Genomic DNA, 27647 nt, shown 5'->3' on the forward strand with positions numbered 1-27647 from the left:
TTAGCGGCCAGCGTCACGATCCATTCCTCACCAGGCACTTCATCAAACACCTCATGTTCTCTCTCTCCCCTCACCTTGCTGTCTTCCTCTTTGCTTTCCTTCCAACCCTGGTGCATCCATCTCCAACACCATCATCAAGTCCTTCCTCCTCAACTCTAACCCGAAGAAGCTCTCGCCTTTTTTTGGTCACCAATTCTTCCGTATGTTCCGGTAATTTCATATTCCCTTTACGTGCCAAGCTGTTGTCTTACATGGTTCTTGTTCAAAATGGGAAATTGCTGCATGCCCAAATTGTGAAGCTAGGGTTTGAAGAGGATTTGCATGTTCAGAACTCTGCAATTCATACATACGTTTGCTTTGGTGATTTGGACAGTGCTTGGAAGTTATTTGAGGGTTTCGTTGAGGAGGTTTATCTTGTTACTTGGAAATCGATGATTGATTGGTATGTGAAGAATAGGATGGTGGAGGCTGCATGAGAGTTATTTGATGAAATGCCACTACAACAAAATACAGCATTACCGACGAAACAAAAACATCGGCAAAAGTTTAAAAAACATCGGGAAAAATCTTTCCCGACGCAAAATACAGCGTCGCTAACGCGTCACCAAAAGTGCGTCAAGGAAAATATTTGACGACGCAAACACACTGCGTCGGTAAAAGTCAACACTTTTGGCGGCGCTTCATACGTCAGGAAAATTACATCTTTTAGCGACACATAATATTTTGCGTCGGCAAAAGTATGCAGAATTTTTTCATATGTAAAAGTGCGTCGGCAAAACTTATACTTTTGGCGACACATGCAGCGTCAACAAAAACCAATGCGTCGGCAAAAGTATAGCTTTTAGCGACGCAAAACTGTTCGTCGCTAAAAATTATACTTTTGGCGACACAAGTTAGCGTCGGCAAAAGTGTAACTTTTAGCGACGCAGAATGAAGCGTCGCTAAAAACTATATCTTTGGCGACGCAAGATAGCGTCGCTAAAAGTATAATTTTTGACAACGCATAATTATGCGTCAGTAAAAAGTATACTTTTGTCGATACTAATTTGCATCGACAAAAATAATATCTTTTCTGTCAACTACAAGCCTACACTGAACCTGAACATCCACAAAAAATTTTCTCTCATTCACATTAACAAAGAAACCAAACATCAAATTATACTCCGAACAAGTTGCATATTATTATAAACAAAGAATTTGCTCCCATTCCAAAATAGTTACATCCATTTTCATTTCCAAGTCAACACTCAAAGGCCTATTTAAATATTCCAGTTTGCTTGTAATCCATGAAGGAAAAAATGAAACACAATGGAAAGAGAGGAAAATGTGAGAGAAAAGAAAGAAGGGAACAACTGTTTAAATATTCCAGTTTGCTTGCAACATCATGACAAGTTGCTCTCTCTGCTTCCAACATAATCAAATCCAAGTTCCTGCATATCAAGAATAAAGTAGCATCAAAAATTTTTAAAATTATTTGAGAAAGGCTACAAATTCTATAAAAAGTTTTGGGTGTACATATATCATATTCATTAAACCAAAAACATACACATGACAAAAATAAATTTTGTGGAGCTTTTGTGAATTGTGCATTTCTTCGTATTTAGAACTTCCGATTTGCAAATCATAAATCATATATGGTTTGTTCAGATAATTTAGAATCCTATTGATTATATTCTAGTTTTTTTTGGCTGATGAATGTAGTCTAGTTAATATACATGATCACAATCTTCAGTCATGATTTCTTGATTTTAAGAAATTTTAGTTTACAACAGATTTTAGTGCACATGTATCAGATCCGTAACTAGATGTGTTCTTGAATTCTATCGGTCATATCCTAGGTAACAACCGAAGCACCTGTTCATCTATCTTCAGCCCTAATATCCTGAATAAACAACCATGTGTTTCAAAAGTTCTTCTTTTTAAAAGAGCCATCATGGTGATTTTCCATTTCCATCGATTCGAAGAGCATCTAAGCATAAAAGCCCAATCTAGCACACATGCCTCATCAAATCATGCACATTTTAACTTGTCATATTCAGTGTCTTCCCAAACTCAAATAAATTGGCAAGGTAACTGAAAGTTGGAAAACAATTTCCCAATAAGATAATCAGTTGTAAGAATAAAAATGTAATTTCAACTAAGCAACCAACAATACTTAGACGCACGCATGTAGCTCTAAAATAAAGTGAAGTACAATGATAATGAAATAAATACCATTACCAAAAGAACACAATTCAAGCATTTCTTTAACTAGATTAACTCCAAGTATTTATCTTTTCACCACTGGGATATGCTGTAACAGTTTATTAGCATATGCAACTTTATTTTCACGTCGAAGCCTTTATGAAGCACATTGACACATTGACAACATAATAAACATATGACAACACAGATGGAGACAAGCTTCGCAATACGTATAGTAGTTAGAAAGAGATTTTGACAATGAGGAACACAAGAAAAGAAATTACCTAGTTCCCAGTTCTCTGGTTTTTTTTTTCAAATGGTCAGACTTGTAACAATTCGCTGCAGATAACTTGGCAATTAACATCCATCCAACTCATTTACTTGATACCTAAAGCAAAAGACATCAGATACATGAGCATAAATGATGAAACAACCAAAGATAAAGATATCTAGGTAGATTTCTTTTTTTAACAAACTCAAATTTCATTTTTATCAGTAGCGCAGGAGGATACATCATGCAAGAAGGTAAATATAAGTTATTCAAAGAACAACACGACTACTTGTATGATATAAACAAAAAATATTACGCAATAGCAGAACCTACTTTAGAATCTCCTTATGAAGTATCCTCCCAATTATCAAATTCAGAAACACTTAAAGACAGATTAAGATATGGCCATAATTAGATATTATGCTTATCTTTGGGTACATGTAAACCTTAATAATAAGATGCTATAACTAAAGATCTGTCAGCCGTGTAAATATGATAGTATCCATTTTCCAGGAAATCGCATGAGAAACATGGAAACAAAAGCATCCACAGCCACCAAAGGGAAGCATAAAAACTAATTGATATTTATGGTTTTGTCCTTTACTTGTATATGCTCATAGATATTCCTAACTGGATTTATCTTCTATATTCCTCAAACAAGAGGCCGCAACAAGCAAACTCACAACCAATAGTTGTGCATATACGAGTTTTTTATGCTAAAGTTACATTCTCAAGGGACTTTTTTTTTCACTTAAGAAAAAAGAAAATAAAAGAAGGGAAAAAAGAGAGTGAACACTGCTTGAGAAGCCGTCTAACACCAATTACGCCATATGGCAATTCCTTGGCATCTGTTGATTGATTAAGAATCTTAACGTAGATTTAAATTGAAAACCCAACTTTGAATCAAAAGAAAGGACTCAACTTGCCATGTACTTCTTAAATGTAAATCTCGCTACCCTTTAATGAATGCCAAACTGATAGTTGCATACTAAGGACCTAACTTTGAATCAAAAGAAAGGTTTCCTGGTATGACCAAAAATACTACATAAATGCATACTAAACGGATATCCCAAAACAAAACTACTACTTCAATATATTGCAAAGTAGTAGTGTATTCCAATCAATCATGGCAAACAAGCTAACAAGTAACTTTTTCTTTAAAGTCAGTATTCAGGATAAACAATATTCTTCTTTTTATTGCTCATAGTGCCATTAACAGGATTTTGTTTAACTATTGCACTTTTCTTGACTTTTCAAAGTCAAGTGGATCTATTGCTAACATAAAGAGGCATGCTAATTGTACATAGTATCTTAAGAACTTACGGTCTACTTAACTGTGAAATTCTACTAAACGTCTCCTGCTCGGGAGATGCATCTGCATTATGTTGGGCCACCAGACCAGATTCTTCATTATGCTTTGCAGTAGCTAAGAGTTCTTCCGTAAGTGCGATGACCTGCATCCTGAAATATTACATGAACGTCAATTTCAAAATTAGAATTTCAATATGAAGATCTGAAATCAGGAGTTTCCAGGCAGGCAGGCAGGCCATCAAGACACACAAGATCTGCAAAGGAACCAAAATGAAGGGTGATGGGCATCTCCATAAACCAATACTATTTTTTTCTTTTTTCTTTTTTGCATAGCAAAAACACCAATAATGCTTTACCTAAGAAATACTCAAACAAAGGATAAAAGCCCTTACTTCCTAAAGAAACATGAGATAGGTAATCATCATATGCGATAATTTAATCAGGATATAAAAAAAACATAAATTGTGCCAATAGTTTAAAAAGTTTAAAAAAACAACAACTGGATGAAATTGAACTCACTTCTTCCACAATCACAGCAATAAGATCTTGCAGACCATTTTTCCTTTTTTTCAGAATCTAGGTGCTTTAATAGCACAAACCTACAATGTCATTGATTAGCTAGAATACAATACAACTTTTCATGGTGAACCTAAAACAAGGGGAAAAAACTCCAGTATTTTTTGTGCTAATTCTGGCACCTTCACCACTTGATACTAGCCAAAATTATTAAGAAACTGCTTGTCTAAACTTTCATAAGCAACTTAAAGCTAACCATAATCCCTTTTGCAATAATTCATAAGCCTTAAAGCTAAAAAAGAATGACAATGGATACCTTAGCGGTTTGGTGAATCGATCTCCGCTCTCTCCAACTAGAATATTGAGGACCAATTTCTTCACCATAATCTCCCTCACTGGATTTGGGAGCTTATCCTCCAATGTCAAGAACAAAAAATCGAATTAGATATGATTGAGAATTTGGAGAGATTTAGAGATCACATTAGATACTGCAGGTAGGACTTGAAGTCCGATGGGCCATCGTGGGCCTCCTTGGCCCGAAGCGAAGGGCTTAATGGNGGAGAGGGAGGCGAAGAAAGCGGGCGCTTGGCAAAAAAAGGACAGAAACAAAAAAAAATCTATACTACATTTAATACTAGCAAAATTATTAATCTGGTCGCTCCATTTATCCTTAACTGCTTCAATATCGCTCAGCCAAAGGACTAAAACTTAATTCTGAACTTACATTGCATCAAAAGCAGAAGCAAGCAGAAAAAAACTGAAATTATATTGAAAGAATAAACACAAAGTACTTGAAAAGTTTGATTGCGATAACGCACAGGCAATCTAAACAAAATAAGTCCTGCTGAAAGCTAATTGCAAGAAGCACCAATTGTAACCGCAACTCATAGTTCTCCATTTCTGCAGCTACATCTCTAAATCATTGTTTGTCTATTTTATGCTTTTGTAAATTTAAAATTTTCACTAGAAACAGAGTTATAATGACCGAAAAATTGACAATATGATCTTTAGAGGGCACATACTCTTAAGTACAGATAAAATAATGCTCGTAGCATGGTTTGCAGCCTAAAATTTTGATTGTAATTGCATAATGTAGATACAAAAACACTAACTAAACAGGTAATATGGTAGAGCAATCAGGTGAAGATCTAAATTCTCAATACACCAAATAAATCATCCTCAACCAGATGATTAACAGTGCAGAAGCTATAAATGTTATACCATTGATAATGGTTTGAAGACTGCTGATTGGATCCAATGTCAAACCATCAAATATTTTCCGAACTTTATGAACAAAAGGTCAGATTTGCTCCAGAGAGGCAGGTACCAAATAAAAAATAAAAAATAAAATAAACTGAAGAGAGGAAAAGCAAGTATGCAGCCTTAATACGAAGTTACATATGCCAAGGGAATGAAAGGTTTAATTAACTACGTTTTTACAGGGTAAACTTCGTCCAACGACCAACAGAAAGGAAGCACAAGAGAGACACAACTAACAGATTACAAAGGGACATATATTATGCTTTCTATGTTACAAAAACAAGTACGACCGCCAACACATTAGTGCTCAGCACAAGGCAAATATCGCCTAAGCACTCGCTACAACTGAACCAAAATTGCAACTACAAAACCTGAAAGGGGGGTTGGGGGGGTGGGTGCACGTTTGAAGATATCATATAGAGGAGAGGTTAGAGGGAGAGAAAGAAGCCTATGATGTCTGTTACGTTTGAGGTATTGGCATCACTTGTAAAATTATGTTTTTCTTTCGACATTAATTAGAAAAATAAATGTATGCAAATAATCAATTGTATATGTTGATGACACATGATGGCGATGAGGAAAATGTGTTTGCAACTTTCTTCATCGTTGGTGTAAATTTGCAAAACAGTAAGGTACGTAGATCTTTAAGTTCCATGTTACAACTGCAATGTAAACTGTTGCTGAAAAAAACTATCTCATTCTATTGAAAATTATATAACATAATGAAAACTGCAAGGTAATCCGTTTAAGATCCATATTCTTTTATCATGATATCTATAATTTGGACAATTCTCATTGCATTTTGTATCCATATTTCCTATTAAAAGCATGACAATTAACATATTGTAAGTGAAAAGATTTTTCACTTCATGCATAAATATCATTGTTTTGATGAAAGTAACTGGCTGGAGGAAAACTGTTGTTGATCTCAGTTGTGATAAGTTTTAAATTCCATTCAGTTTCGATATGTTTAAAATTCCATTCAGTTTCTGATATTGTTCTAAATACAGTAAAGAACCAGGAAGGAGAATGTTTTATATGGTAGTTGTTTTATTTATGTCCAGGCTATCCCGAGCAATATGTTTAAGCAAAAAAACCGTGTTAGCCTATTATTATAAAAAAAACAAAAGTTTTCCAGCTCACATTAGTTGAACGTAAAATACAACATTGGCATGGTTTCTTCCAATCTATTACCAATATTTTTATCCTCAAAGAAGAAACAACTGAGAAAATATAAGCAATTTCTAGTTACATCAATGGACAACTTTGTGGATGCTAAAGATTCTTCAACGACTTTGGTAAACAATGGTCTTGTCGACTATCGCAGAGAGATTGCTGACAAAAGAACAACAGGAGGATGGAAGGCTGCTCCTTTTATCATTGGTAAATTAAGCATTATTCGTTAATCATGTTAATTGATCATGAATTTTATATATTTTATCTTTCACTTCTCTAATATGTTTTTATGCTCGTTTGATAGCGGAGAAGATGGCAGAAAGGGTAGTGTATTTCACAATAGTAATGAGCCTGGGGAATTATTTCCATAAAGTGATGCATTTTCAATTGCCGGACTCAAGGACGCATGTTACAGACTGGGTAGGGATTGTTAGAATTAATTTCTCCTTTAGATGAATGCACACACACACACAGAAGAAGAAGAAGAACTGATTTTGGTGACTGCAACAACACACACACTTTTCTGTCATAAAAAAAAACTAAATACAATAAGATGTGCAAACGTGCACAACGTGCACAGGAAACCTGAAAAGATAACTGACTGGAAAATAACCAACTAAATAACCAACTAACTAACCTATGAAGTAAATAAAACTATCTTAACAAGATTAATTCAACATTCACCCCTTTAATCTTGTTGCAACTTCTTCACATCCTTCAGTCCTATCTTCTCACGTAGCTCGACAAACCTTTGACGACCAAGTGGCTTCGTCAGAATGTCAGCAAGTTGATCTTCAGTCTTCACATATACCACTTCAATTTCTTCCTTTTGAACACAGTCACGAATAAAATGATACTTGATATCAATGTGCTTGCTTCTGTCATGATGCACAGGGTTCTTCGTGAGAGCAATGGCTGATTTGTTGTCTACATTGAGGACTGCTTTGACAGGTTCACCTCCCTTAATTTCACTCAACAATCGCCCAAGCCAAATACCCTGGCATGTTGCTGCTGTAGCAGCCACATATTCAGCTTCGCATGAGGAGAGTGCCACCACTCTCTGTTTCTGTGAACTGAGTAGGCTAAATCAGGTCTTGTGTTGACTAGGTACCTCAGGCTCCCTATGACACTTCTATACAGAAATGCATCAACTGGGGGACTGATATTCACTTTACTCATTTTAAGTCTCGGCTCCATGGGGATTTGACAGGGATTGCATTCGGCCATTCCAAGCTTCTCAAGTATCTTTAGAGCATATACTGACTGAGACAGTGTGATGGAATGTGAATTTTGCTTCACTTCAATGCCCAAATAGTAGCTCAATAATCCAAGATCACTCATGTCGAATAGCCTCTTCATCTGCTCTTTGAACTTTGCAATATGTTCGACACTTGACCCAGTAATAATAAGATCATCTACATAGACACCAATCACTTGGATTTCACCCCCCAGTTCTTGCTTGTACACAGCATGCTCCATAGGACACTTGATGAACCCCAATGACTGTAAGCACTTATCAAGCTTCGAATTCCATGCTCGAGGTGCTTGACGCAGTCCATATAACGCCTTCTTCAGCCTCAGCACTTGCCCCTCATGGCCCTTTGCTTCGAATCCAACAGGTTGTGCTACATACACCTCTTCTTCTAGCTCGCCATTTAGGAATGCAGATTTTACATCCATGTGATGTACTTCCCAGTTCTCCTGTGCTGCCAGACCAATCAAGAGCCTTACAGTTTCAAGCCGTGCAACTGGAGCGAATACCTCATTAAAATCCACTCCCTGTTTTTGTACATAACCCTTCGCCACGAGTCGAGCTTTGTGTTTTACTATTTCTCCTTCAGGATTCTTCTTCACCTTATATACCCATTTCAAACCAATAGCACGGTGCCCTTTTGGTAATTCTGCAAATTCCCATGTGTTATTCCTCTCAATTGCTGCAATTTCTTCCGCCATGGCTTGTTTCCAACTTTCATTGCCTGCTGCTTCTTCATAAGTTGCAGGTTCTTCTAAAGATAAGAAACATAGCCCTACCTCCTCATCCATCTCAACTGTGTCATTGTACACATCTTGTAGAGAACGATACTTGCGAGGCCTCTCTGAGCTTGTTGATGGTTCTCCAGCATCCTGTGCATGATTATGATTCATGGGAGTGTGAGGCGAAGTCGCACCTTCAGAGAATTGCCCGCTTGATTGCTCATCAAAGTTCTGCGCGTCTTCACCTTTCTCAGATTCATAATGCACGGTGAACGTGCCACATGAATGAGCTCCAGAATATTCTCCTCCTTGTCTATTCCCCCAATTCCATTCCTTATCCTCTTCAAATATTGTGTCCCTGCTTATTCTCAACTTCTTTGAATTAGGATCATAAACTCTGTAAGCTTTTGATCCTGGTTCATAACCCAGAAACACCATTGGCGCACTCCTATCAGCCAGCTTCTTTGTGTATGGACTCACAGTCTTGACGTGCACCAAACAGCCAAAAACTCGAAGATGTTGAACCTTCGGTTTCCGACCAGTCCACCTCTCATATGGTGTCACTCCTTCCACACTCTTTGTTGGAGCTCGATTGAGTATATATATACTGCTGTCTTCACAGCTTCTCCCCAAAATGTAGCTGGTACATGTTTGCTTTTTAATAAGCTTCTCACCATTCCTAAAACAGTTTGGTTTCTTCGCTCGACAACGCCGTTCTGCTGCGGAGAGTATGGGGCTGTGAGGAAATGCTTGATGCCTGAGTCTTCACAGTACTGGGTGAATGCTTTAGAGGTGAACTCCCCACCCCTATCGGTTCGGAATGCCTTCAGCTTAGTATTAGCTTCCATCTCTGCACTTGCCTTCACCTTCTTGAATGCATGTAATGCTTCATCTTTGTTCTTGAGCATCACAACCCACATGTACCTACTATAATCATCAACAAGCAACATAAAATATTTGTTACCTCCAGGTGTTGTAGGAGTGATTGGGCCACACAAGTCACCATGCATGAGTTGGAGCGGGGTCTCAGCTCGAAAACTTGCGCTTTGGGGAAAGTGTGTACGATGATGTTTGCCAATGACACACCCATCACACACTTGAGTTATGTGATCAACGATAGGCATTCCTATCACCATTCCCTTCTTGGTCATGTTCCTCAATGCCTGAAAGTTTAAATGGCCATAACGTGCATGCCACAGCCATTCAACTTCATTTAATTTCCCCAACAAACACACTGAGTGAGTTGTTTTCAAGTTTAGAATATACAATCTATTTCTTGATCTTCTTACTCTTGCCAGCAGCTTTCTAGCTCTATCATACACCAACAAACAACCATCTTCTATCACAGTTTTGCATCCATTCTCATCCAATTGACCTAAACTCACTATATTGCTACGCAGTCTAGGTATGAAATAAACATTTGTAAAGAATCGATGCTCACCATTTTGACACTGAAACATCACTGTGCCTTTTCCTCGAATGTTCACAACAGAACCATCGCCAAATTTGACCTTCCCAGTCACACTTTCATCTAGTTCTGAAAACAGCTCCTTGCAACCCGTCATGTGGTTGCTTGCTCCAGTGTCAAGAAACCAACCAGAGTTGTCGTGCACCACTTCTTCTCCTTCATTCAACTTTGGCTTCACTTTCTCCTCATAGAGCATCACTTCCTCCGTTGTCAGTTCCCTATGATTCTCACACTCACAAACTTTCATCGTCAAAAGTGCTAGTTCATCATCATCCTCTTGTGCCTCCACAAAGTGAGCCCTTTCATCCTTCTTCTTAGATCGACATTCCGAGGCAAAATGCCCATAATTTTGACAATTGTAGCACTTCACCTTGGTCTTGTGGAACTTTCTCTCACGATGATTGGACTCATTCCAGCGACCACCTTCACTGTGCCCGCGACCACGACCACGGCCACACCCACGGCCACGACCGCGTCCGCTACTAGTTCCTCGTCCTTTATATGAATTGGACGAGCTCTCTCCTTCTCCTTTCGCTTGTTTCCCTTTCCACTTTGCACTCGTCAATAGGACGTGTTCTTCCTCATTGTCACCATAGCCACGCAATCGTTCTTCATGGGTCTTGAGCGATCCGATGACCTCCTCAACTGTCATCGTGTTGAGGTTGCCAAACTGTTCAATGGTGGATGCAATCTGAAGGAACTTGGAAGGGACTGCACGGAGAAGTTTCTTAACGACATAGACCTCATCTATCTTGTCGCCCAATGCACGAATCTTGTTGACAACAGTTGTCAGCTTTGCAGCAAAATCATCCACTGTCTCCGCTTCACGCATGCGAAGACCCTCGAACTCACTTCTCAGAGTTTGAATTTTTGCCTCCTTGACGCGCTCAGCGCCCATGTGCATTGTTTTCAACATCTCCCACGCATCCTTGGCCGTTTCCTTCTCAGCCAACACGAGAAGAGTTTCCTCACTGATGGCTTGATAGATGGCTGCGAGAGCCATCTGATCTTTCCGCGTCTCTACCTCATCATTGAGGTCAGTGGGCTCAATGGCGTCCCATACGCCTTGTGCACGCATGTACACCTTCATCTTGAGCGCCCATACGGAATAGTTGCTCTTCGTGAGCAGCGGGTACTGAAGAGAGACTGTCCCTTCTCTTCCAGTTGTCTTCAGCGTCACTGTGCTGCCAGTTCCACTGCTCGATGGTGTTGCATCCGCCGGCATGATCTTTGGCATCCAATCCCAACCGTGCTCTGATACCAAATGTTAGAATTAATTTCTCCTTTAGATGAATGCACACACACACACAGAAGAAGAAGAAGAACTGATTTTGGTGACTGCAACAACACACACACTTTTCTGTCATAAAAAAAAACTAAATACAATAAGATGTGCAAACGTGCACAACGTGCACAGGAAACCTGAAAAGATAACTGACTGGAAAATAACCAACTAAATAACCAACTAACTAACCTATGAAGTAAATAAAACTATCTTAACAAGATTAATTCAACATTTGGACATCTTCTTGCCTTTTTTGGTGCATTTGTAGCTGATGCCTTTCTCGGTCGTTTCATGACAATTGTTATAAGTTCCTCAATCTTTACGGGGGTATGTATGCATCTCTAAGTACTATTTGTTTTATGATCATTTTACAGCATGAAAGATTTAAGATATCACTATCTCAATTAAAAAAGGCCCGTTATTTTTAACATACCATCTAATTAGCTTGCAATTGTGTAGGGAGTGGTAATGCTAACATTGTCGGCTACTCTGGAAGGTTTCCAGCCACCCCCAGGCTTGCCTGCGAGCAGAAAACAAGAAGCATTCCTTTATGGAGCCCTTGCTATAATTGCAATAGGTATAGGTGGTATCAAGCCTTGTGTCAGCACCTTTGGGGCTGATCAATTCGATGAGACTTATGCTTCCGAGGCAGAGAATAAGCACTCATTTTTCAATTGGTTTTACCTCAGCATCAACGTAGGAGGCATTCTAGGCATTGGAGGTGTTGGCTATGTATCACAGAAAAAGGGTGTAGGGTGTGGTTTTGCAGTGTCAGCTGTTGTAAGTGCGGTATCGTTGATCAGCGTTATAGCTAGATATCGGCGATATAGATATCAAAAGCAAATGGGAAGTCCTTTAACTAGATTTGCGCAAGTGATTGTTGCAGCTTACATAAATCATAGAAAGGAGGTGTGATCAGACAATGATCAACTTCACGAAGTGACTGTTCGCGGAAAAAATCGTAGCTTTCATTGACGTCATTGTGCTCTTTGGCAATTGTTTATCGATTACACAAAGATCCGGTCTTTTTATAAGATCCGGTTACAACGAGATCAAAAGAAAATAAAAATTATAACTTTTTCCTTATATGTCGAACGAATCACGAGCTCCTGTTTTACGGTCACTTGTTTTTGTGGGTTCTTTACCTGCGTCGGGGTTTATCCGTGGACCACCGCGCGATCTAGATCCGGTCGGATCTACACGGTATAGCGGGCGTTATCTCACCAAGGAAATAACGGCCGTGGGGATAATTTCGCCAAGGAAATAATAGCCTAAGTTATAGAAATCGACCAAGCAAAATCGAGACTCTTCTCGGGATCAAAGGCCAAGCTTTAATCCGGAGGGAAACCGTGTAGATCTCAGATCTGATCTCTCGAACTCCTGCCTAATATAGCGAGGATGATCGCCAAGAACCAGATCTGAGAGTCTGAGTCTTCTAAGTTGCAAATCCGAGGTTGAGTTCCCACTTCAGCAGAGTTTCGGCTCTAAAAATTTCAACCTTTGATAAATGAGCCATAGGGGTCTATTTATAGGCAATTAAAAGCGGATCTGGGCTCAGATATGAGCCCAGATCCGCGCGTCGGAAGAGGGGTGGCTCCGGCCAACACCGAGCCACGCAAGGTGGCTGCGGCCGGCGCGCACCTGGTAGCTCGGCCGGCCACCTTGGTAGCTCGGCCAGCCGAGCCATCTTTTGGTGGCTCGGTGGTGGGTCGAGCACCTTGGTGGCCCGCGAGCCACCATTTGGTGGCTCGGCCGCCGAGCCACCACTTGGTGGCTCGGCTCACCGAGCCGCCTAGATGGCTTTTGGCCGAGCTTTTTCCGGTTGTTTGCCGTGTCGCACGTCGTCCGGTTTCGTGGTTTATCCGAGTTTTATTGTTGATCTGGACTCTGATTTGGCAGTCCGGATTCCGATATGGCAGTAAATCTGCTTCGTCGTTGATCTGAACTCTGATTTGGCAGTCCGGATCCCGATTTGGTAGTAAATCCGCCTTGGAGTTCGAGTTCGAATCCGTTATACAGTTGGATGACTCGTTGACTCACCGAACCGTTAGCTTGATTCCACACGCGAGTGGATGTATTCTGTTGTTCGCGTGCGGTTCGTTAACCTCGTCGCCTCGTTAATCCGCTTCGTTGCGTGTCACTTGGCTTCAGTGTTGCGGATTAACGCCCGTGTTTAGATACGTCACCCGATGGTTCGTTGGTTTGTCGAATCGTCGTGCCGAGCTTTGTTAAGGGACCCATAAGTAGTTTTATACGCCTACAGATACCCCCTCCAAAGTATTTTAGTCTCGTTCTTTTATAGAAGAGTCTGGAATACTTTGGATATGATTGTCCTAACCTTCAGTCGATGTAACGGGACCTTGGAATGGCTTCTGTTCTTGATTCTTTCAATCCTTCAGGCTATTCGGTGCTTTGTCGAATGTCTGTAAGGGTTCCGGTGCTGCATTTATTGTCTGACCGTTGTCGGAATTTTAAACTTGAAGTCGATTCCTGATTTTCTGATCTTTTAGCTCGTGTTTGCTGGTTCAACATATAACTGACCATCGATCGTTGACGTTGAGTCTTTATTTGCGACGCGTTGTCCGGCGTAGTGTTGTTGAGTTATCCTTAAGAGTATTTTTAGAAAAATATTCTCCAGAAACTTCTTAACCAAAAATAGGGAATAGTTTATACTCGTATACCTTATTGGAGTATTAAGGAGCAGTTTATACTCGTATACTTTTTGGAGTATTGATTTTTTCATTGCAACGCATTGATCGGCGTTGACCTAGGGTTACGCGTTGACCGGCATTGACCTTAGGGTTTCGAACGTCGTACGTTGACTATTTGATCGCAACGTGTTGACTGGCGTTGACCTAGGGTTACGCGTTGACCGGCGTTGACCCTAGGGTTTCGAACGTCGTACGTTGATTTTTTGATCGTAACGCGTTGACTGGCGTTGACCTAGGGTTACGCGTTGACCGGCGTTGACCCTAGGGTTTCGAACGTCGTACGTTGATTTTTTGATCGTAACGCGTTGACTGGCGTTGACCTAGGGTTACGCGTTGACCGGCGTTGACCCTAGGATTTCAGATCGCTTGACGTTTGTTGGAGTATACACAGTTTAAGCTCTTGAGGTATTGGAGCATGGCGGTCCTAAATATTGGGCTGCAGGACCAACTATTAAAGCTGATTCATCTGCACGTGTGGATCTTATCCCGAATTTGTTGGATGTCTAAGTCACGAAACAGACTAATGGGGCTGGTGCGTCAGTGACTTTCACATATATAGGATTTTTGGTAAACCCTCAGCCATCAACGGGTTTAATGCGCCTTTACCGACTACCGTTTGAGTCGGGCTAGCATGTGGATTATTAAATCCGTTCCGCATGTGACGTTGTGCTAAGAGAGTTAACACTCTTAGTGCTACGATATTGAATACGTAGACTTCGTCTTTCTCACGGGAATAGACTACCCGGCGACGCGTGTTAGGCGCTGAATTTAGGATTTTTGGCTAACCCCCAGCCTTCAACGGATTTGATTAGCCTTTACCGACTACCGTTTGAGTCGGGCTAGCATGCGGATTGTCTAAATCCGTTCCGCATGTAACGTTGTGCTAAGAGAGTGAATTCTCTGAGACTTTGTGCTAGGCTTTACCATTTGTTACGGGAATAGGCTACCCGACGACACGTGTTAGGTGTTGACTTTAGGGTTGACTTTAGGGTTTTTGGCTAACCCCCAGCCTTCAACGGATTTGATTAGCCTTTATCGACTACCGTTTGAGTCGGGCTAGCATGCGGATTGTCTAAATCCGTTCTGCATGTAACGTTGTGCTAAGAGAGTGAATTCTCCGAGACTTTGTGCTATGATGTCGAATACATAGGCTTCGCCATTATCACGGGAATAGGCTACCCGGCAACGTGTGTTAGATGTTGGTTTATCCCTACTTAGGATTCGGGAGAAAATACCCCAGAATCGAACTCTGGTGTCTTCTTCTACGGAAAAAGACTAAACCGGCGACGCGTGTTAGACGTCGGCATATCCTTTCTTAGGATTCAGGATGAAATTCCCCACACGTGTAAGGCATGGATTTTGGTGTTATTTAATAACAACCTGCCACAATGTTGAATATGTGAACGGGTGTTCTTTTTAACGGTTAAGAACTAACCGGCAGCGCGGGTTAAGCGCAGACTTATCCTTGCTTAGGTTTCAGGATAGAATACCCCAGAATCGAACTCTGGTGTCTTTTTCTACGGAAAAAGACTAAACGCGACGCGTGTTAGGCGTCGGCATATCCTTTCTTAGGATTCAGGATGAAATTCCCCATGCGTGTAAGGCATGGATTTTGGTGTTATTAATAACAACCTGCCACAATGTTGAATATGTGAACGGGTGTTCTTTTTAACGGTTAAGAACTAACCGGCAGCGCATGTTAAGCGCAGACTTATCCCTGCTTAGGTTTCAGGATAGAATACCCCAGAATCGAACTCTGGTGTCTTTTTCTACGGAAAAAGACTAAACCGGCGACGCGTGTTAGGCGTAGACTTATCCCTGCTTAGGATTCGGGATAAACTTCCTAGGATGAATCCTAGATTGATAAATTGTGAAAAAGATTAGTGCGGGAAAGGAAGAATTTTATATTCTGTTTCCCGGTCTTCTTTTAGGGTGAAGGCGAACCCGAGTACAAGGAATGAAGAATTTTATATTCTATTCCTTGATTCTGGAAAGGAAGAATTTTATATTCTATTTCCAGCGTAAAAAAAACTAGAAGTGGGATCTCCACTCCGAGAATCTGGAAAATCTAGATAAACTTACCTTTTATAGGATTGGTTATCTAAACTGAAGATGAGTTCTTCGTTTATCGAAGTGAAATTTTAACTTCGGTTATAATCATGAGAAGGCTTAACCAAAGAGAAAAGAAAGGAATTCTTTCGTTTATCGAAAGGGGACTCTGAACTGAAAGTGGGCCTCTTGTTCATGGAAAGAGTCAAGAGGGCCAGAAAGACACTTTTGGTAGACTCACTGTCAATTGAAATTGATCAGTGAGGGATTTTGGTGGTGAAAATGATTTTGGGTTATCCTCTAGAATATTAAGTGTAATATTCTTCAAGGAACTTCCCGGTAAATGGGTTATCCTGAATGTACTAGGGATAGTACTTTTTCAGGAACTTCCCATTTATTGGTCATAATTGCCTGGCGCCCTCTTGAGTAATCAGGCGATATGCGCCGTTTGAGTAGACTGTGTCCATCACAAACGGTCCTTCCCATTTGGGTTCAAATTTACCTTTCTTCTTGGAGTTAAGGATTATCGGTCGGCGAGCAGCGAGGACCAGATCTCCTTCCTTGAAGCTTCTCTGTCGGACTCTTTTGTTAAAAGCCCTAGATATTCTGGCTTGATAAAACTCAATGTGTTGTTGAGCTTCCAAGTGCTTTTCATCCAACCTTTCGAGTTCTTCGAGACGTTTCCGATGTTGTTCTTCTGTCGTCATCTCAGTCGCGAGGGCGATCCGAAGGGATAGGATTTGGATCTCTAATGGTAGCACAGCTTCACATCCGTATACCAACGAATATGGGGTAGCTCCTGTAGGTGTGCGTATGGTGGTGCGATAAGCCCAGAGTGCTTCACCGAGTTTATCGTCCCAGTCTTGTTTATTGGTCTTCACGAGCTTTGACAAGATCTTAATGATCGTCTTGTTAAAAGCCTCAGGTAATCCATTCACGGCGGGATAATAAGCTGTTGACGAAACATCTTGAATTTTGAACTTGTCACAAAACCTGACGAATGCGTTGCTTATGAACTGTGGACCGTTGTCGTGAATGATCCGTCTTGACACGCCGTGTCGGTATATGACATGATGTTTGATAAAATTGATGACGTTGTTCGTCTTCACTTCTCTAAGCGGAATCGCTTCGGCCCACTTTGAAAAGTAATCCGTGATTGCGAGGATGAATCGATCACATTTGACTGAAGGGGGAAAAATAGGACCGACAATGTCCATACCCATATCTCGAACGGCCAAGACGTTGTTGACGTGTGTAAATGCTCTGGTGGTTGGTGCATATAATTTGCATGTATTTGACAAGCATGATACTCTCGGGCGTATTCGATTGCGTCACGAACCATTGTTGGCCAAAAATATCCCATTCTTCTGATACGATCATACAGTTTGGGACCGGGCTGATGCGCACCGCATTCTCCTTCGTGTGCTTCCTTAAGAATTTTTTCTGCTTCTTTGTTCGAAAGGCATCGGAGTAATAAACCATCGTACCCTCTACGGTATAATGTATGGGTCTCGGTATTATAGAAGAATCTTGGTGCTCTTCGGCGGATTGATTCCCTTTCTTTTACATCCTCTGGTAAAATACCATATTGGACGTAGTCAATGATAGGAAAATGCCAATCTCGGGACTCAGACCTAATTTGAGTTGAATTCACCTCCTTGGCGCTTATGTTTACGTCATCTTCCTCTTCAATATCCATATCGTATATGGGTATGCAGAGTTGATGCGTCCTTACTGTGACTAATAGTTTAGTTTCGGGAGGCTGTGCAAGTGATACCGCTAGTGCTGCCAGTGCATCCGCATAAGCGTTCTGGAGACGAGTGGTGTATTCAATAAAGAATTCTTCAATAGAGTCTGCCATTTTGATGGCCTCTTGGTAGTACGGGATCAGGTCTTGGTTCCTAACTTCATACTCTCCACGGACTTGGTTGACTATCAATTGAGAATCCCCAAAAGCTTCGAGATATTCGACCCTCAGCTCCTTGGAGAAACTGAGTCCAATGAGAAGCGCATTGTACTCAGCTACGTTATTGGAACATGGACTAGTCAATGAATAAGCCCGAGGCATCACATGTTTCCCCGGGGAAATTAAGACAACTCCAACTCCGGAGGAGACTGTAGAACATCCGGGGGTTATTGCCCTATTAACTGCCCTCGAAGAACCATCGAAGTATAATTGCCATACTTGTTGGTGCGATGTAGTGTTAACCTCATGGGTTTCATCCGGCAAGTCATCATATACTTCTGTCGTATCTGTGGTCGGGTTTGCTGCCAAAAGATCACAAATCGTTTGTCCTTTGATCGACTTCTGCTGCTTGAAGTGCAAATCATATTAGGACAAGAGAAGGGCCCACTTCGCTACCCGCCAATTCATAGAGGCCGGTTGCGTCATAAATACCCGTACTGGATTAACGTTAGAAATGACGTAAATCGTCTGTCCAACTAAATAATGCCGCATCTTTTGCATTGCGAATACCAATGCGAAGCACTCTTTCTCAATCATCGGATACCGAGACTCGACGCCTATCAAGGTCCGACTTAGGTAATAGACTACCTGTTCGTGACCATTATCATCGTCTTGTGCTAGTAAGGCACTTATCGAGTGGTTCATCGCCTTGAGATAAATCAAGAACAGTCTACCTGATTTTGGCGCAACGAGAATAGGAGGATTCGTCAGATATGTTTTGATATCTTCGAATGCTTTTTGGCAGGCGTCGTCCCAAATAAATGACACACCCTTCTTGTTTAGCTTAGAGAACGGTTGGCACTTCCCAGAAAGATTTGAGATGAAACGCCGGATATAAGCTAAACGCCCTTGCAATCCTCTGAGCTCTCTTAGATTTCTAGGGGGTTGCCGTTCATGTATCGCCTTCACCTTATCAGGATCGATATGTATACCTTTAGTGGTGACGACGAATCCAAGGAATTTTCCGCTGGACATCCTAAGGAAGGATTTAGTGGGGTTCATCTTCAATTGATGACTCCGCATGAGATTGAACATCGTCTTCAAGTCCTTGATGTGATCTTCTTTGTTGCGGCTTTTTACAACCAAATCATCAACGTAACATTCAACTGTTTTCCTCAGATGTTCTTGGAAAATCTTAGTCATTGCTCGCTGGTACGTGGCGCCTGTATTCTTTAGACCGAAAGGCATCATCATGTAGCAAAAGACACCAAGGGGCGTTCTGAACGCTGTATGCTTCTCGTCATCTGGGTGCATCTTGATTTGGTTATATCCTGAAAAACCATCCATAAAAGACATTCTCTCAAATCCACATGTATTGTCGATAATGACATCTGTGATTGGGAGAGGAAAGTCGTCTTTTGGACATGCCGTATTCAGGTCCCTGAAGTCGATGCAAATCCTGATTTTACCGTTCTTCTTCATGACTGGAACGATATTGGCTAACCAATCTGGATGTTGCTCCTCTCGGATAAATCCTGATTCGATCAATTTCTTAACCTCTGCCTCAATGGCTTCCATAATCTGCGGACGAAACCGTCTTTGCTGTTGCTTGACAGGTTTGGCATCTGTTCGAACCTATCACCATACTGCATGTTTAGGTGATGAACCCATGGGTCTTCCCATGTTGGCATTTGATCATCGTTCTCCATTGTGGACGGATCAGCTGTAGCCATGTTCGCCATTAGGGCTTTGAAAGCTTCCCCCAGACTTGTATCGGAATCCTATTCCGAGGAATCTGACGGATATCCATCTTTGTATTGCTCAGATGATTGGTTATTGATTAACCAGCAACATTCGTCTTCTGAAGAAGATTCATACCCTAACCCTCGTCTATATTTATAATAATCATCGGGTTTCCCTTTTGGTACATATGCCGCTTTGGCTGGAATACGAGGACCTCGATCGAAGTATAGACCTTCTCCGAGTGTGAAATCATATCCCTATTTTTCCATGAGCTTGCGTGCTTCGAGACTATACTTAGATAGATGCCGACCAGGTTTGTCATCATTCTCATCTTCCCTTAAGAAATGATCTGGTAATGGAGAGCTTTTTCCTTTACCGTAAATCACTTCTTTTTCACCTCCTATTTTGGTCGGGATGACCAGGGTTGTTCCGAAAGAATGCTGGAGGCGTTCCTTTGTTATATAGGACGATCGAAGCGGCATATATAAATCGGGATTATCATACAATTCTTTTATCACATCATCAAGAGACAGGGAGTACTCTAAATCGTAAATTATTTCATTATTGGTAAGTTGCCAGTTACAACTGCCCTCTGACGATTATTCATCATCAAGGTTGATTACAAAAGGTACAATGTCGTTTAAAACATAACCTCCATTGTAATCAAATCCGGCTTCGGTATCAGCTTCTTCTCCGCTGTCCGTGCCATGGGCCGATGATTCAGTATCGGATTCGTTACCATAAAGGAGAGAATCAGTGAAATAATTCTCATACCCTTTGAATGGTTGCTTATCCGCGACCACCGTCCTAACCTTATTATCAGTGTCGACATACTTTAAACACTGATGGAGTGTGGAGGGAATTATAACATTACTATGGATCCAAGGCCGACCCAATAGTAAGTTATATGAAGTCTCGGCATCGATCACATAACATGTGACTTCTGTCTTCAAATCTCCCATTTGACACTTTACCCGGATTTTACCCAAAGGTCTTGACCCGCTAGTGTTGAATCCGTAGATAACAGTGCCCGTGGATGCCAACTTGCTAACTGGAATACCGGGGAAATGCATCAAGCGAAGCGGCATAATACTCACAGCAGAACCCGGATCCACTTGGATTCGGTTGACTTTCGGTTCTAGCTCTTCAGGCACCGGCTTGATTTGAGTCAGAAACACCTCTGAATTGGCCAAAGCTTCTTGCAATGCCTCCTTGGTTTCCTTGGACAACCGCAGCAACTCATACAGCGTTATCCGTACTAGAATGTTGGCTAGTTGAGCCATTATATCGAAGACTTGCGGAGTTTTCGAGCTTTCCGGTTTGTCTCTTCCAATCGGACGATTGAAACGAAACTGCTTCGGATTCTGAACCTCATGGGGATTCTTCTCTTTCGGTTTATCAACCGGCTATCGTCGAGCTTCTTCAACCGGCCTAGGAGTCGTAATCACCCCCAGCTCCGTGAGAGTTTTAGCTGGTCCCCGTTTAGTTACCCCCTGCTCAGCTAACTGATCACTAGGTGATGGATAGTTGAAGTGATACTCATTTCCACTTCTAGTGGCAAAGACTTTTTGTTCTTCTTTGGAGAGCGGAAAGGTAGGAGCTTCATTACCATCCTCTTCGAAGATCGCGGAGGTAGCATTACAAGACTTGCCTTTACCCTTCTTGGTCGAGGAAGTCGTCCACTGACCGTCTTCAATTAGATCGGGATGAACCCATAGGATTTCGCCGTTTGGGGCTGTATGTAGCACAAGTCCTTTTTGGCGCTGTCCATGTGAGTCGTCGTTTACTATCTTCATTCCTACTTTGGTGATGCGCCGTTCTGGTTCAAACCATGTTGTGGGCACCGATCCAAACCTGATTGATACTGCATTTGCTCCAACATTCTTGGACGGCTTTAGGGTTATGACGCCTACATCAATTAGCGCCTGGATCTTGTCCTTAAGGTGGTAGCACAACTTCGTCGGATGATGGACCGCCCTATAGTACGCGCAATACCTCGGATCTGTCACTTTGCTAGCCCCTTCTTGATCTACGATCGCCGGCAACTGGATTTTGTTGTTCTCCAACAAGTATTTGAAGATGCCAGGAACTTCGTCATCTTTGAAGGAGTACACCTTAGGAAACCTTGGCTCCGAAGATTTCTGCTTCTGAGGCCTTTGTTGCCATTGCGACTTTGGTTGCTGTGGCGCTCGCTGCTGTGGCTGTTGCTGAGGTTGCAATTGGAAAGTTTGGTTAGCGTCAACTGCATTAGCACGTGCCTTACCTTTCCCTCGTGGGGCAAAGTTCTGTTGAGGAGCGTTCGTCGCCTGTTGGCCTCTCTCCGCCTTCTTCCTCCTGAGGAATCGCTCGGCTTGCTCTCCTCAGACCTTCAGATCCTTCCATGTTTTGGACGGTGATGTCCCCATTGCTTCCAGCACGTCCAGTACGAGGTTGTTATGGCAAGTCTGGAGGATGAACTCCTCAGTGATCGGGTCTCGACAGTTCATCGCCTTGTCCCGGAACCTCTTGACGAAGGTGTCGACCAACTCCCCGTCCTTTTGTTTCTCGTCGAGCAACGTTCCGATGGATATCTCGGTGTCGTCATCGAAGAAATTAGCGAGGAATTTTGTCTCCATGTCGTCCCAGCTATTCACGCTTCCTGGCTTGAGGCGATGATACTAATCGAAGGCGGCTCCACGAAGAGTGCCAACGAAGGACCGTACCATCAGAGGCTCATTACCGGAGATAACACCCAGGTACGATTTGAAGTAAATCAAATGCTGCGTGGGTGAACCCTTCCCATCAAACGGCATGAAGTTAATTAGACTGAACTTCGCCGGATAGGGGATTGATTCCTATTCTCGTGGGTATGGACAAGGAATGTCCGTCTTCTTCATCTCTTGAGCGGAAATCAACGTATTGATTTTGCTCTCGAGATTTTTAATCTTCAGGTTTTCACCTGAGTCTTCATCAGCATTCTTGTTACCACCCCCTGCATTGACGGGAGGATTATTGGCATTGTGAGCTTCCTCATCTTCCAGATCAATCTGGTCCTGATTAACCTGGTTACGACGACTTGGTTCGCCTTGCTGGTTCGTCAATGCTTGGATTTGTTGGTCATGCCTTTCTCTCATACTCTGCATGGCCATCTGCATTTCGTGCTTGAAGCTCTCCTGCTATTTAGCCATGGCTTCTTCGAGCATCTTGGCCACTTGTTCGGCGCTTATCATCAGCGACTCGCGGGGTTGTCCCTCGCAAGATACTGTATTATCCGATGCGACCGCAGAGCATGCATCCGATTCTTCATCTTCTGAAGGAAGTCTTGTTCGAATCCTACCATAAGTTCCTCATCTAATGGCTCCGGACTGCAGACGTGTTACACGCCGGGGTACTTCCGGAATTGACTCGGGATTCTCCTGTGTCGAAGTCCCTTTGCTGGTCATATTCGTGGTGACCCTCGGAAATTCTCCATCTTCGACTACCCTTCTTCTTTGTCGGAAACGCGTAGACCTTGGTCTTGGCGTTTCGGTATTGAGCCTTTCGAAAACCGAAACTCTTTCAGGGACCGCCTTGATGCAGTTGCACTCAGACAATACTGCCCGAATGAGTTTGGAACAGGGGCATTGAGTTTCCAGTCCTCGGGGACTCCTCTTCCTGATTTTCCTCATGCTCCCATCATGATAGTACAACTCGTCGGTTTGAAGGTCGGAGTAACCTATCGCGTGTCGGCACGATTTCTCAGGTATAACGTCATCGTCATCAGATGACAACATTTCCCTCTGAGGGCGAACTACCTTCTTAGGGCTCTCAAGAGTCATGCGCCTCGAGACATGCCTTTTTGGGCATGAATTCTCAGCGGGCTCTTGGACTTCGATGCGCAAATTAGTGCGCGCAGCTGCCTTGAGCTCCTTGTCATATTGGAGGTGACGGCGACCCCCAGCGTGTTGAGTCGTTCGGGGCTTCTTCATCGGGCCCAAACGTTCTTGGACTGGAGCTTTGCCTCTCTCGTCGGGAATTGGACCGAGGCGCTCCAAGACTGACTTTCTCCTTCGGGATGATTCCGCGGGATATCCCGGAGAAGCTATTAGAATTACCGACGACTTTGGTCGGCTCGCCGGAGGTTGAACCTGCTTCGAAGACTGCACTGATTGTGCCTTAGTCTGAATCGCCGCTTCAGACTTCGGCCTCCAAACTTGACGGGTTGGTGGCGGCTTCTTGGCCACTTCCTTCTGTAGCCTTCTACGGGCCTCTTGGACTTGAGCCCGTGCCTGCGCTGATAATGCGCGGCGCTTGCGAATGCGCTCTTCAAGTGTCGAACGATTCCATTTGACACAGACCCATTCGTTCGTTGGCAGCTTGGAGGAGTCGCCATTCATCGGTCGTTGAGGCTGTTTGCCTCTCCTGTTCTTCAGATCCGCGTTGTAGCGGATTCCGTCGGTGGACTCCATCGCTTTGGTGAATTCTTTGGCTAAGCGTTGGCGTCACCTTTAGCGGGCTCTCTTTGAGAGGGTCACCGCTCCTTTGGTGACGGAGGAATTGGCAGGAACCAGCTTGATCTGGTTGGAGGTTGGTGGAGCCTCACCCAACGCAACTTTGGCGTCAATCGGGGTGAGATCGTCGTTGGTAGCTTCAACTTCTTCGTACCAACGTACCTTTCTCCTGGAGGAGAACTTCTTGGACTTGCGAGGGTAGGTCGATCCGGACGAGGATGACAGATACTCCTCGAACTTCTGTTGGTCGAATTCGTACTCGACCTCCTCTTCGATCGGGATTGAGATCCACGGCTGCGACGCATCGATCTCGGCAGCGAGATCGGTGGCTCTCACTGTGGTCGTCAGATTGTTCGCGGGAAAAATCGTAGCTTTCATTGACGTCATTGTGCTCTTTGGCAATTGTTTATCGATTACACAAAGATCCGGTCTTTTTATAAGATCCGGTTACAACGAGATCAAAAGAAAATAAAAATTACAACTTTTTCCTTGTATGTCGAACGAATCACGAGCTCCTGTTTACGGTCACTCGCTTTTGTGGGTTCTTTGCCTACGCCGGGGTTTATCCGTGGACCACCACGCGATCTAGATCTGGTCGGATCTACACGGTAGAGCGGGTGTTATCTCACCAAGGAAATAACGGCCTTGGGGATTATTTTGCCAAGGAAATAATAGCCCAAGTTATCGAAATCGACCAAGCGAAATCAAGACTCTTCCCGGGATCAAAGGCCAAGCTTTGATCCTGAGGGAAACCGTGTAGATCTCAGATCTGATCTCTCGAACTCCTGCCTAATATAGCGAGGATGATCGCCAAGAACCAGATCTGAGAGTCCGAGTCTTCTAAGTTGCAAATCCGAGGTTGAGTTCTCAATCCAGCAGAGTATTCGGCTCTAAAAAATTCTAACCCTTTGACAGAAATGAGCCATAGGGCGTCTATTTATAGCAATGAAAGCGGACTCTCGGCTCAGATCTGCGGCCGGCGATCCTGCACGTTCGAAGGGAGGGGGTGGCTCGGCACCAGGTGGCCTCGGCCACGCAGGGTGGCTCGGCACCAGGTGGCTCGGGCCACCAGGCGTGCTCAGGGCACAGGCTGGCTTCGGCACAGGTGCTCGCGCCGGCCACCTTGGTGGCTTGGGCCACCGAGCCACCACAAGGTGGCTCGGCCATCGAGCCACCTCGGTGGCCGCCGAGCCACCACAAGGTGGCTCGGTGAGCCACCAAGGTTGCTCGGCCATCGAGCCACCTAGGTGGCTCGGCCACCGAGCTCTTCCCGGGGTGTGCCGTGTCGTTCATTTCTGCGGTTTCGTGGTTTATCCAAGCTTCGTTGTTGATCCGAACTCTGATTTGGTAGTCCGTATCCTGATTTGGCAATAAATTCGCTTTGGTGTTCGAGTTCGAATCCGTTCTACGGTTAGATGACTCGTTGACTCACCGAACCGTTAGCTTGATTCCGCACGCGAGTGGATGTATTCCGTTGTTCGCGTGCGGTTCGTTAACCTCGTCGCCTCGTTAATCCGCTTCTTTGCGTGTCACTTGGCTTCGGTGTTGCGGATTAACGCCCGTGTTTAGATACGTCACCCGATGGTTCGTTGGTTTGTCGAATCGTCGTGCCGAGCTTTGTTAAGGAACCCATAAGCAGTTTTATACGCCTACAGTGACAACTAAAGAATCGGATATTTTATTGCTCCCAAATTGAACCACACCCAACAATATCGATTCTTGGATAAGGCAGCTATAGTAGTGTCATCAGGAGAGATGAACCCTAGCAGTAATAGATGGAGGCTCTGCACTGTAACTCAAGCTATAGTAGTGTCATCAGGAGAGATGAACCCTAGCAGTAATAGATGGAGGCTCTGCACTGTAACTCAAGTGGAAGAATTCAAATGCGTCATTCGTCTAATACCTATATTTATCACCACGATAGCCCTGTCCGTCTCCTACTCCCAAGTCTCAACCTTCTTCATGTCACAATCCACAATCATGAATCGTAACATAGGGGAAAAAATTGTTCCTCCTGGAATGGTTGTCCTCTTCATTTCCCTCAACCCTTTTATCATCATCCCCATTTATGTGTGCATAATTGTTCCCTTTCTAAGTAAGTTCACTGGTCACCCACGTGGCATAACCTCTCTCCAACGTATTGGTGTAGGGCTCTTCATCTCCATATTCGCCATGATGTCAGCTGCATTGGTCGAAAAAAACGCCTGAATCATTCTGATCCTAAGTCCATGAGTTTCCTATGGCTCGCACCTCAAATTTTCTTAATTGGTACCGCAGAGGCTTTTGCTTATGTTGGTCAGCTTGAGTTCTTCTATGACCAGTCGTCACAAGGAACAAGGAGCATTACCTCTGCACTCTTTTTGAGCCAGTCTGCTGTCGCACATTTCCTGAGTGGTTGCATTGTGAAAGGTATAAATAGATTAACAGGAGGGGCAAAGGAAGCTGTCGCACATTTCCTGAGTGGTTGCATTGTGAAAGGTATAAATAGATTAACAGGAGGGGCAAAGGAAGGTTGGCTAAGAAATGATTTGAACAAGAGCAGATTGGATTATTTCTACTGGATTTTGTGTGCTATTAATGCCGTGAACCTTGTCTTCTATTTGTGGGCTGCTTATGTTTACAAAGGGAAAAATGATGGCGCTAGTGGAAAGGACCTTGAAGAAGATGCAATTTGGGATGAAGAGGTGGGTTGTAGCGGACAGATATTGAAAAATTAATTTATGTATCATTCATTCCATTAAAGATACTTCACTAGTGTATGTATTATTCTTCATTCAACCTACAGATCCTATATGTTGGACTTTTATTAATACGATCAATCCATCGTTGTATTCGTTATTTGTTTCAGCTTATTTGGAATAAATTGTATGTGATATTGTCATGCTATTTTGTATGACAAATTGCTTTTTGTTCCCCCCAAGTGATGGCAAAAGCTGAATTTGGTCCCTGCATGGATTTCGTAGTCAAATTGGCACCCACTACTTTATTTATTTATTTTGTTAACTTTAGTCCTCGCACGTCTTATGAATGTAAAGTTGGTTCTATTTTAATTTCTATAAAAAATCTGTTAAATAGATATCGAAAGGATAATTTATCCTAAACTAAGTAGGTATCAATTTTGCCTTTTGGCTTATATTCTGTTTATAGATAAATCCAAATGGCAAATATTTTTTCATGTGGTCTCTTAATCTACATATAAATTGTTGTATGTTCTAATTCCAGGTATTTAATTAAGTATAGCTTCTATACCTGATAAGTAACCTTCTAAGTTATACATCTAAAAGATAATATGATTTTCTGTGGATGGCGACTTAGAGATATTGA

At 42.7% G+C, this 27647-nt stretch overlaps 1 protein-coding gene and 1 long non-coding RNA gene across 2 annotated transcripts; one reads left to right on the forward strand and one right to left on the reverse strand.

The window, feature by feature from the left end:
• Window positions 1188–4746, reverse strand: LOC109842082. Its single transcript, XR_002247293.1, has 4 exons — window positions 4599–4746; window positions 3791–3916; window positions 2469–2572; window positions 1188–1430 (listed from the first exon to the last, which is right to left on the reverse strand). It is a non-coding gene; the product is annotated as an uncharacterized LOC109842082 (long non-coding RNA).
• Window positions 11914–27040, forward strand: LOC109832571 (protein NRT1/ PTR FAMILY 8.5-like). Its single transcript, XM_020399919.1, has 4 exons — window positions 11914–12356; window positions 25991–26091; window positions 26134–26418; window positions 26601–27040. Exons 1-4 carry the CDS (start codon window positions 11914–11916, stop codon window positions 27038–27040), a joined length of 1269 nt encoding a protein of 422 aa, XP_020255508.1.

The sequence above is a fragment of the Asparagus officinalis genome, chromosome 1, assembly GCF_001876935.1.
Source record: "Asparagus officinalis chromosome 1, Aspof.V1, whole genome shotgun sequence".
NCBI lineage: Eukaryota > Viridiplantae > Streptophyta > Magnoliopsida > Asparagales > Asparagaceae > Asparagus > Asparagus officinalis.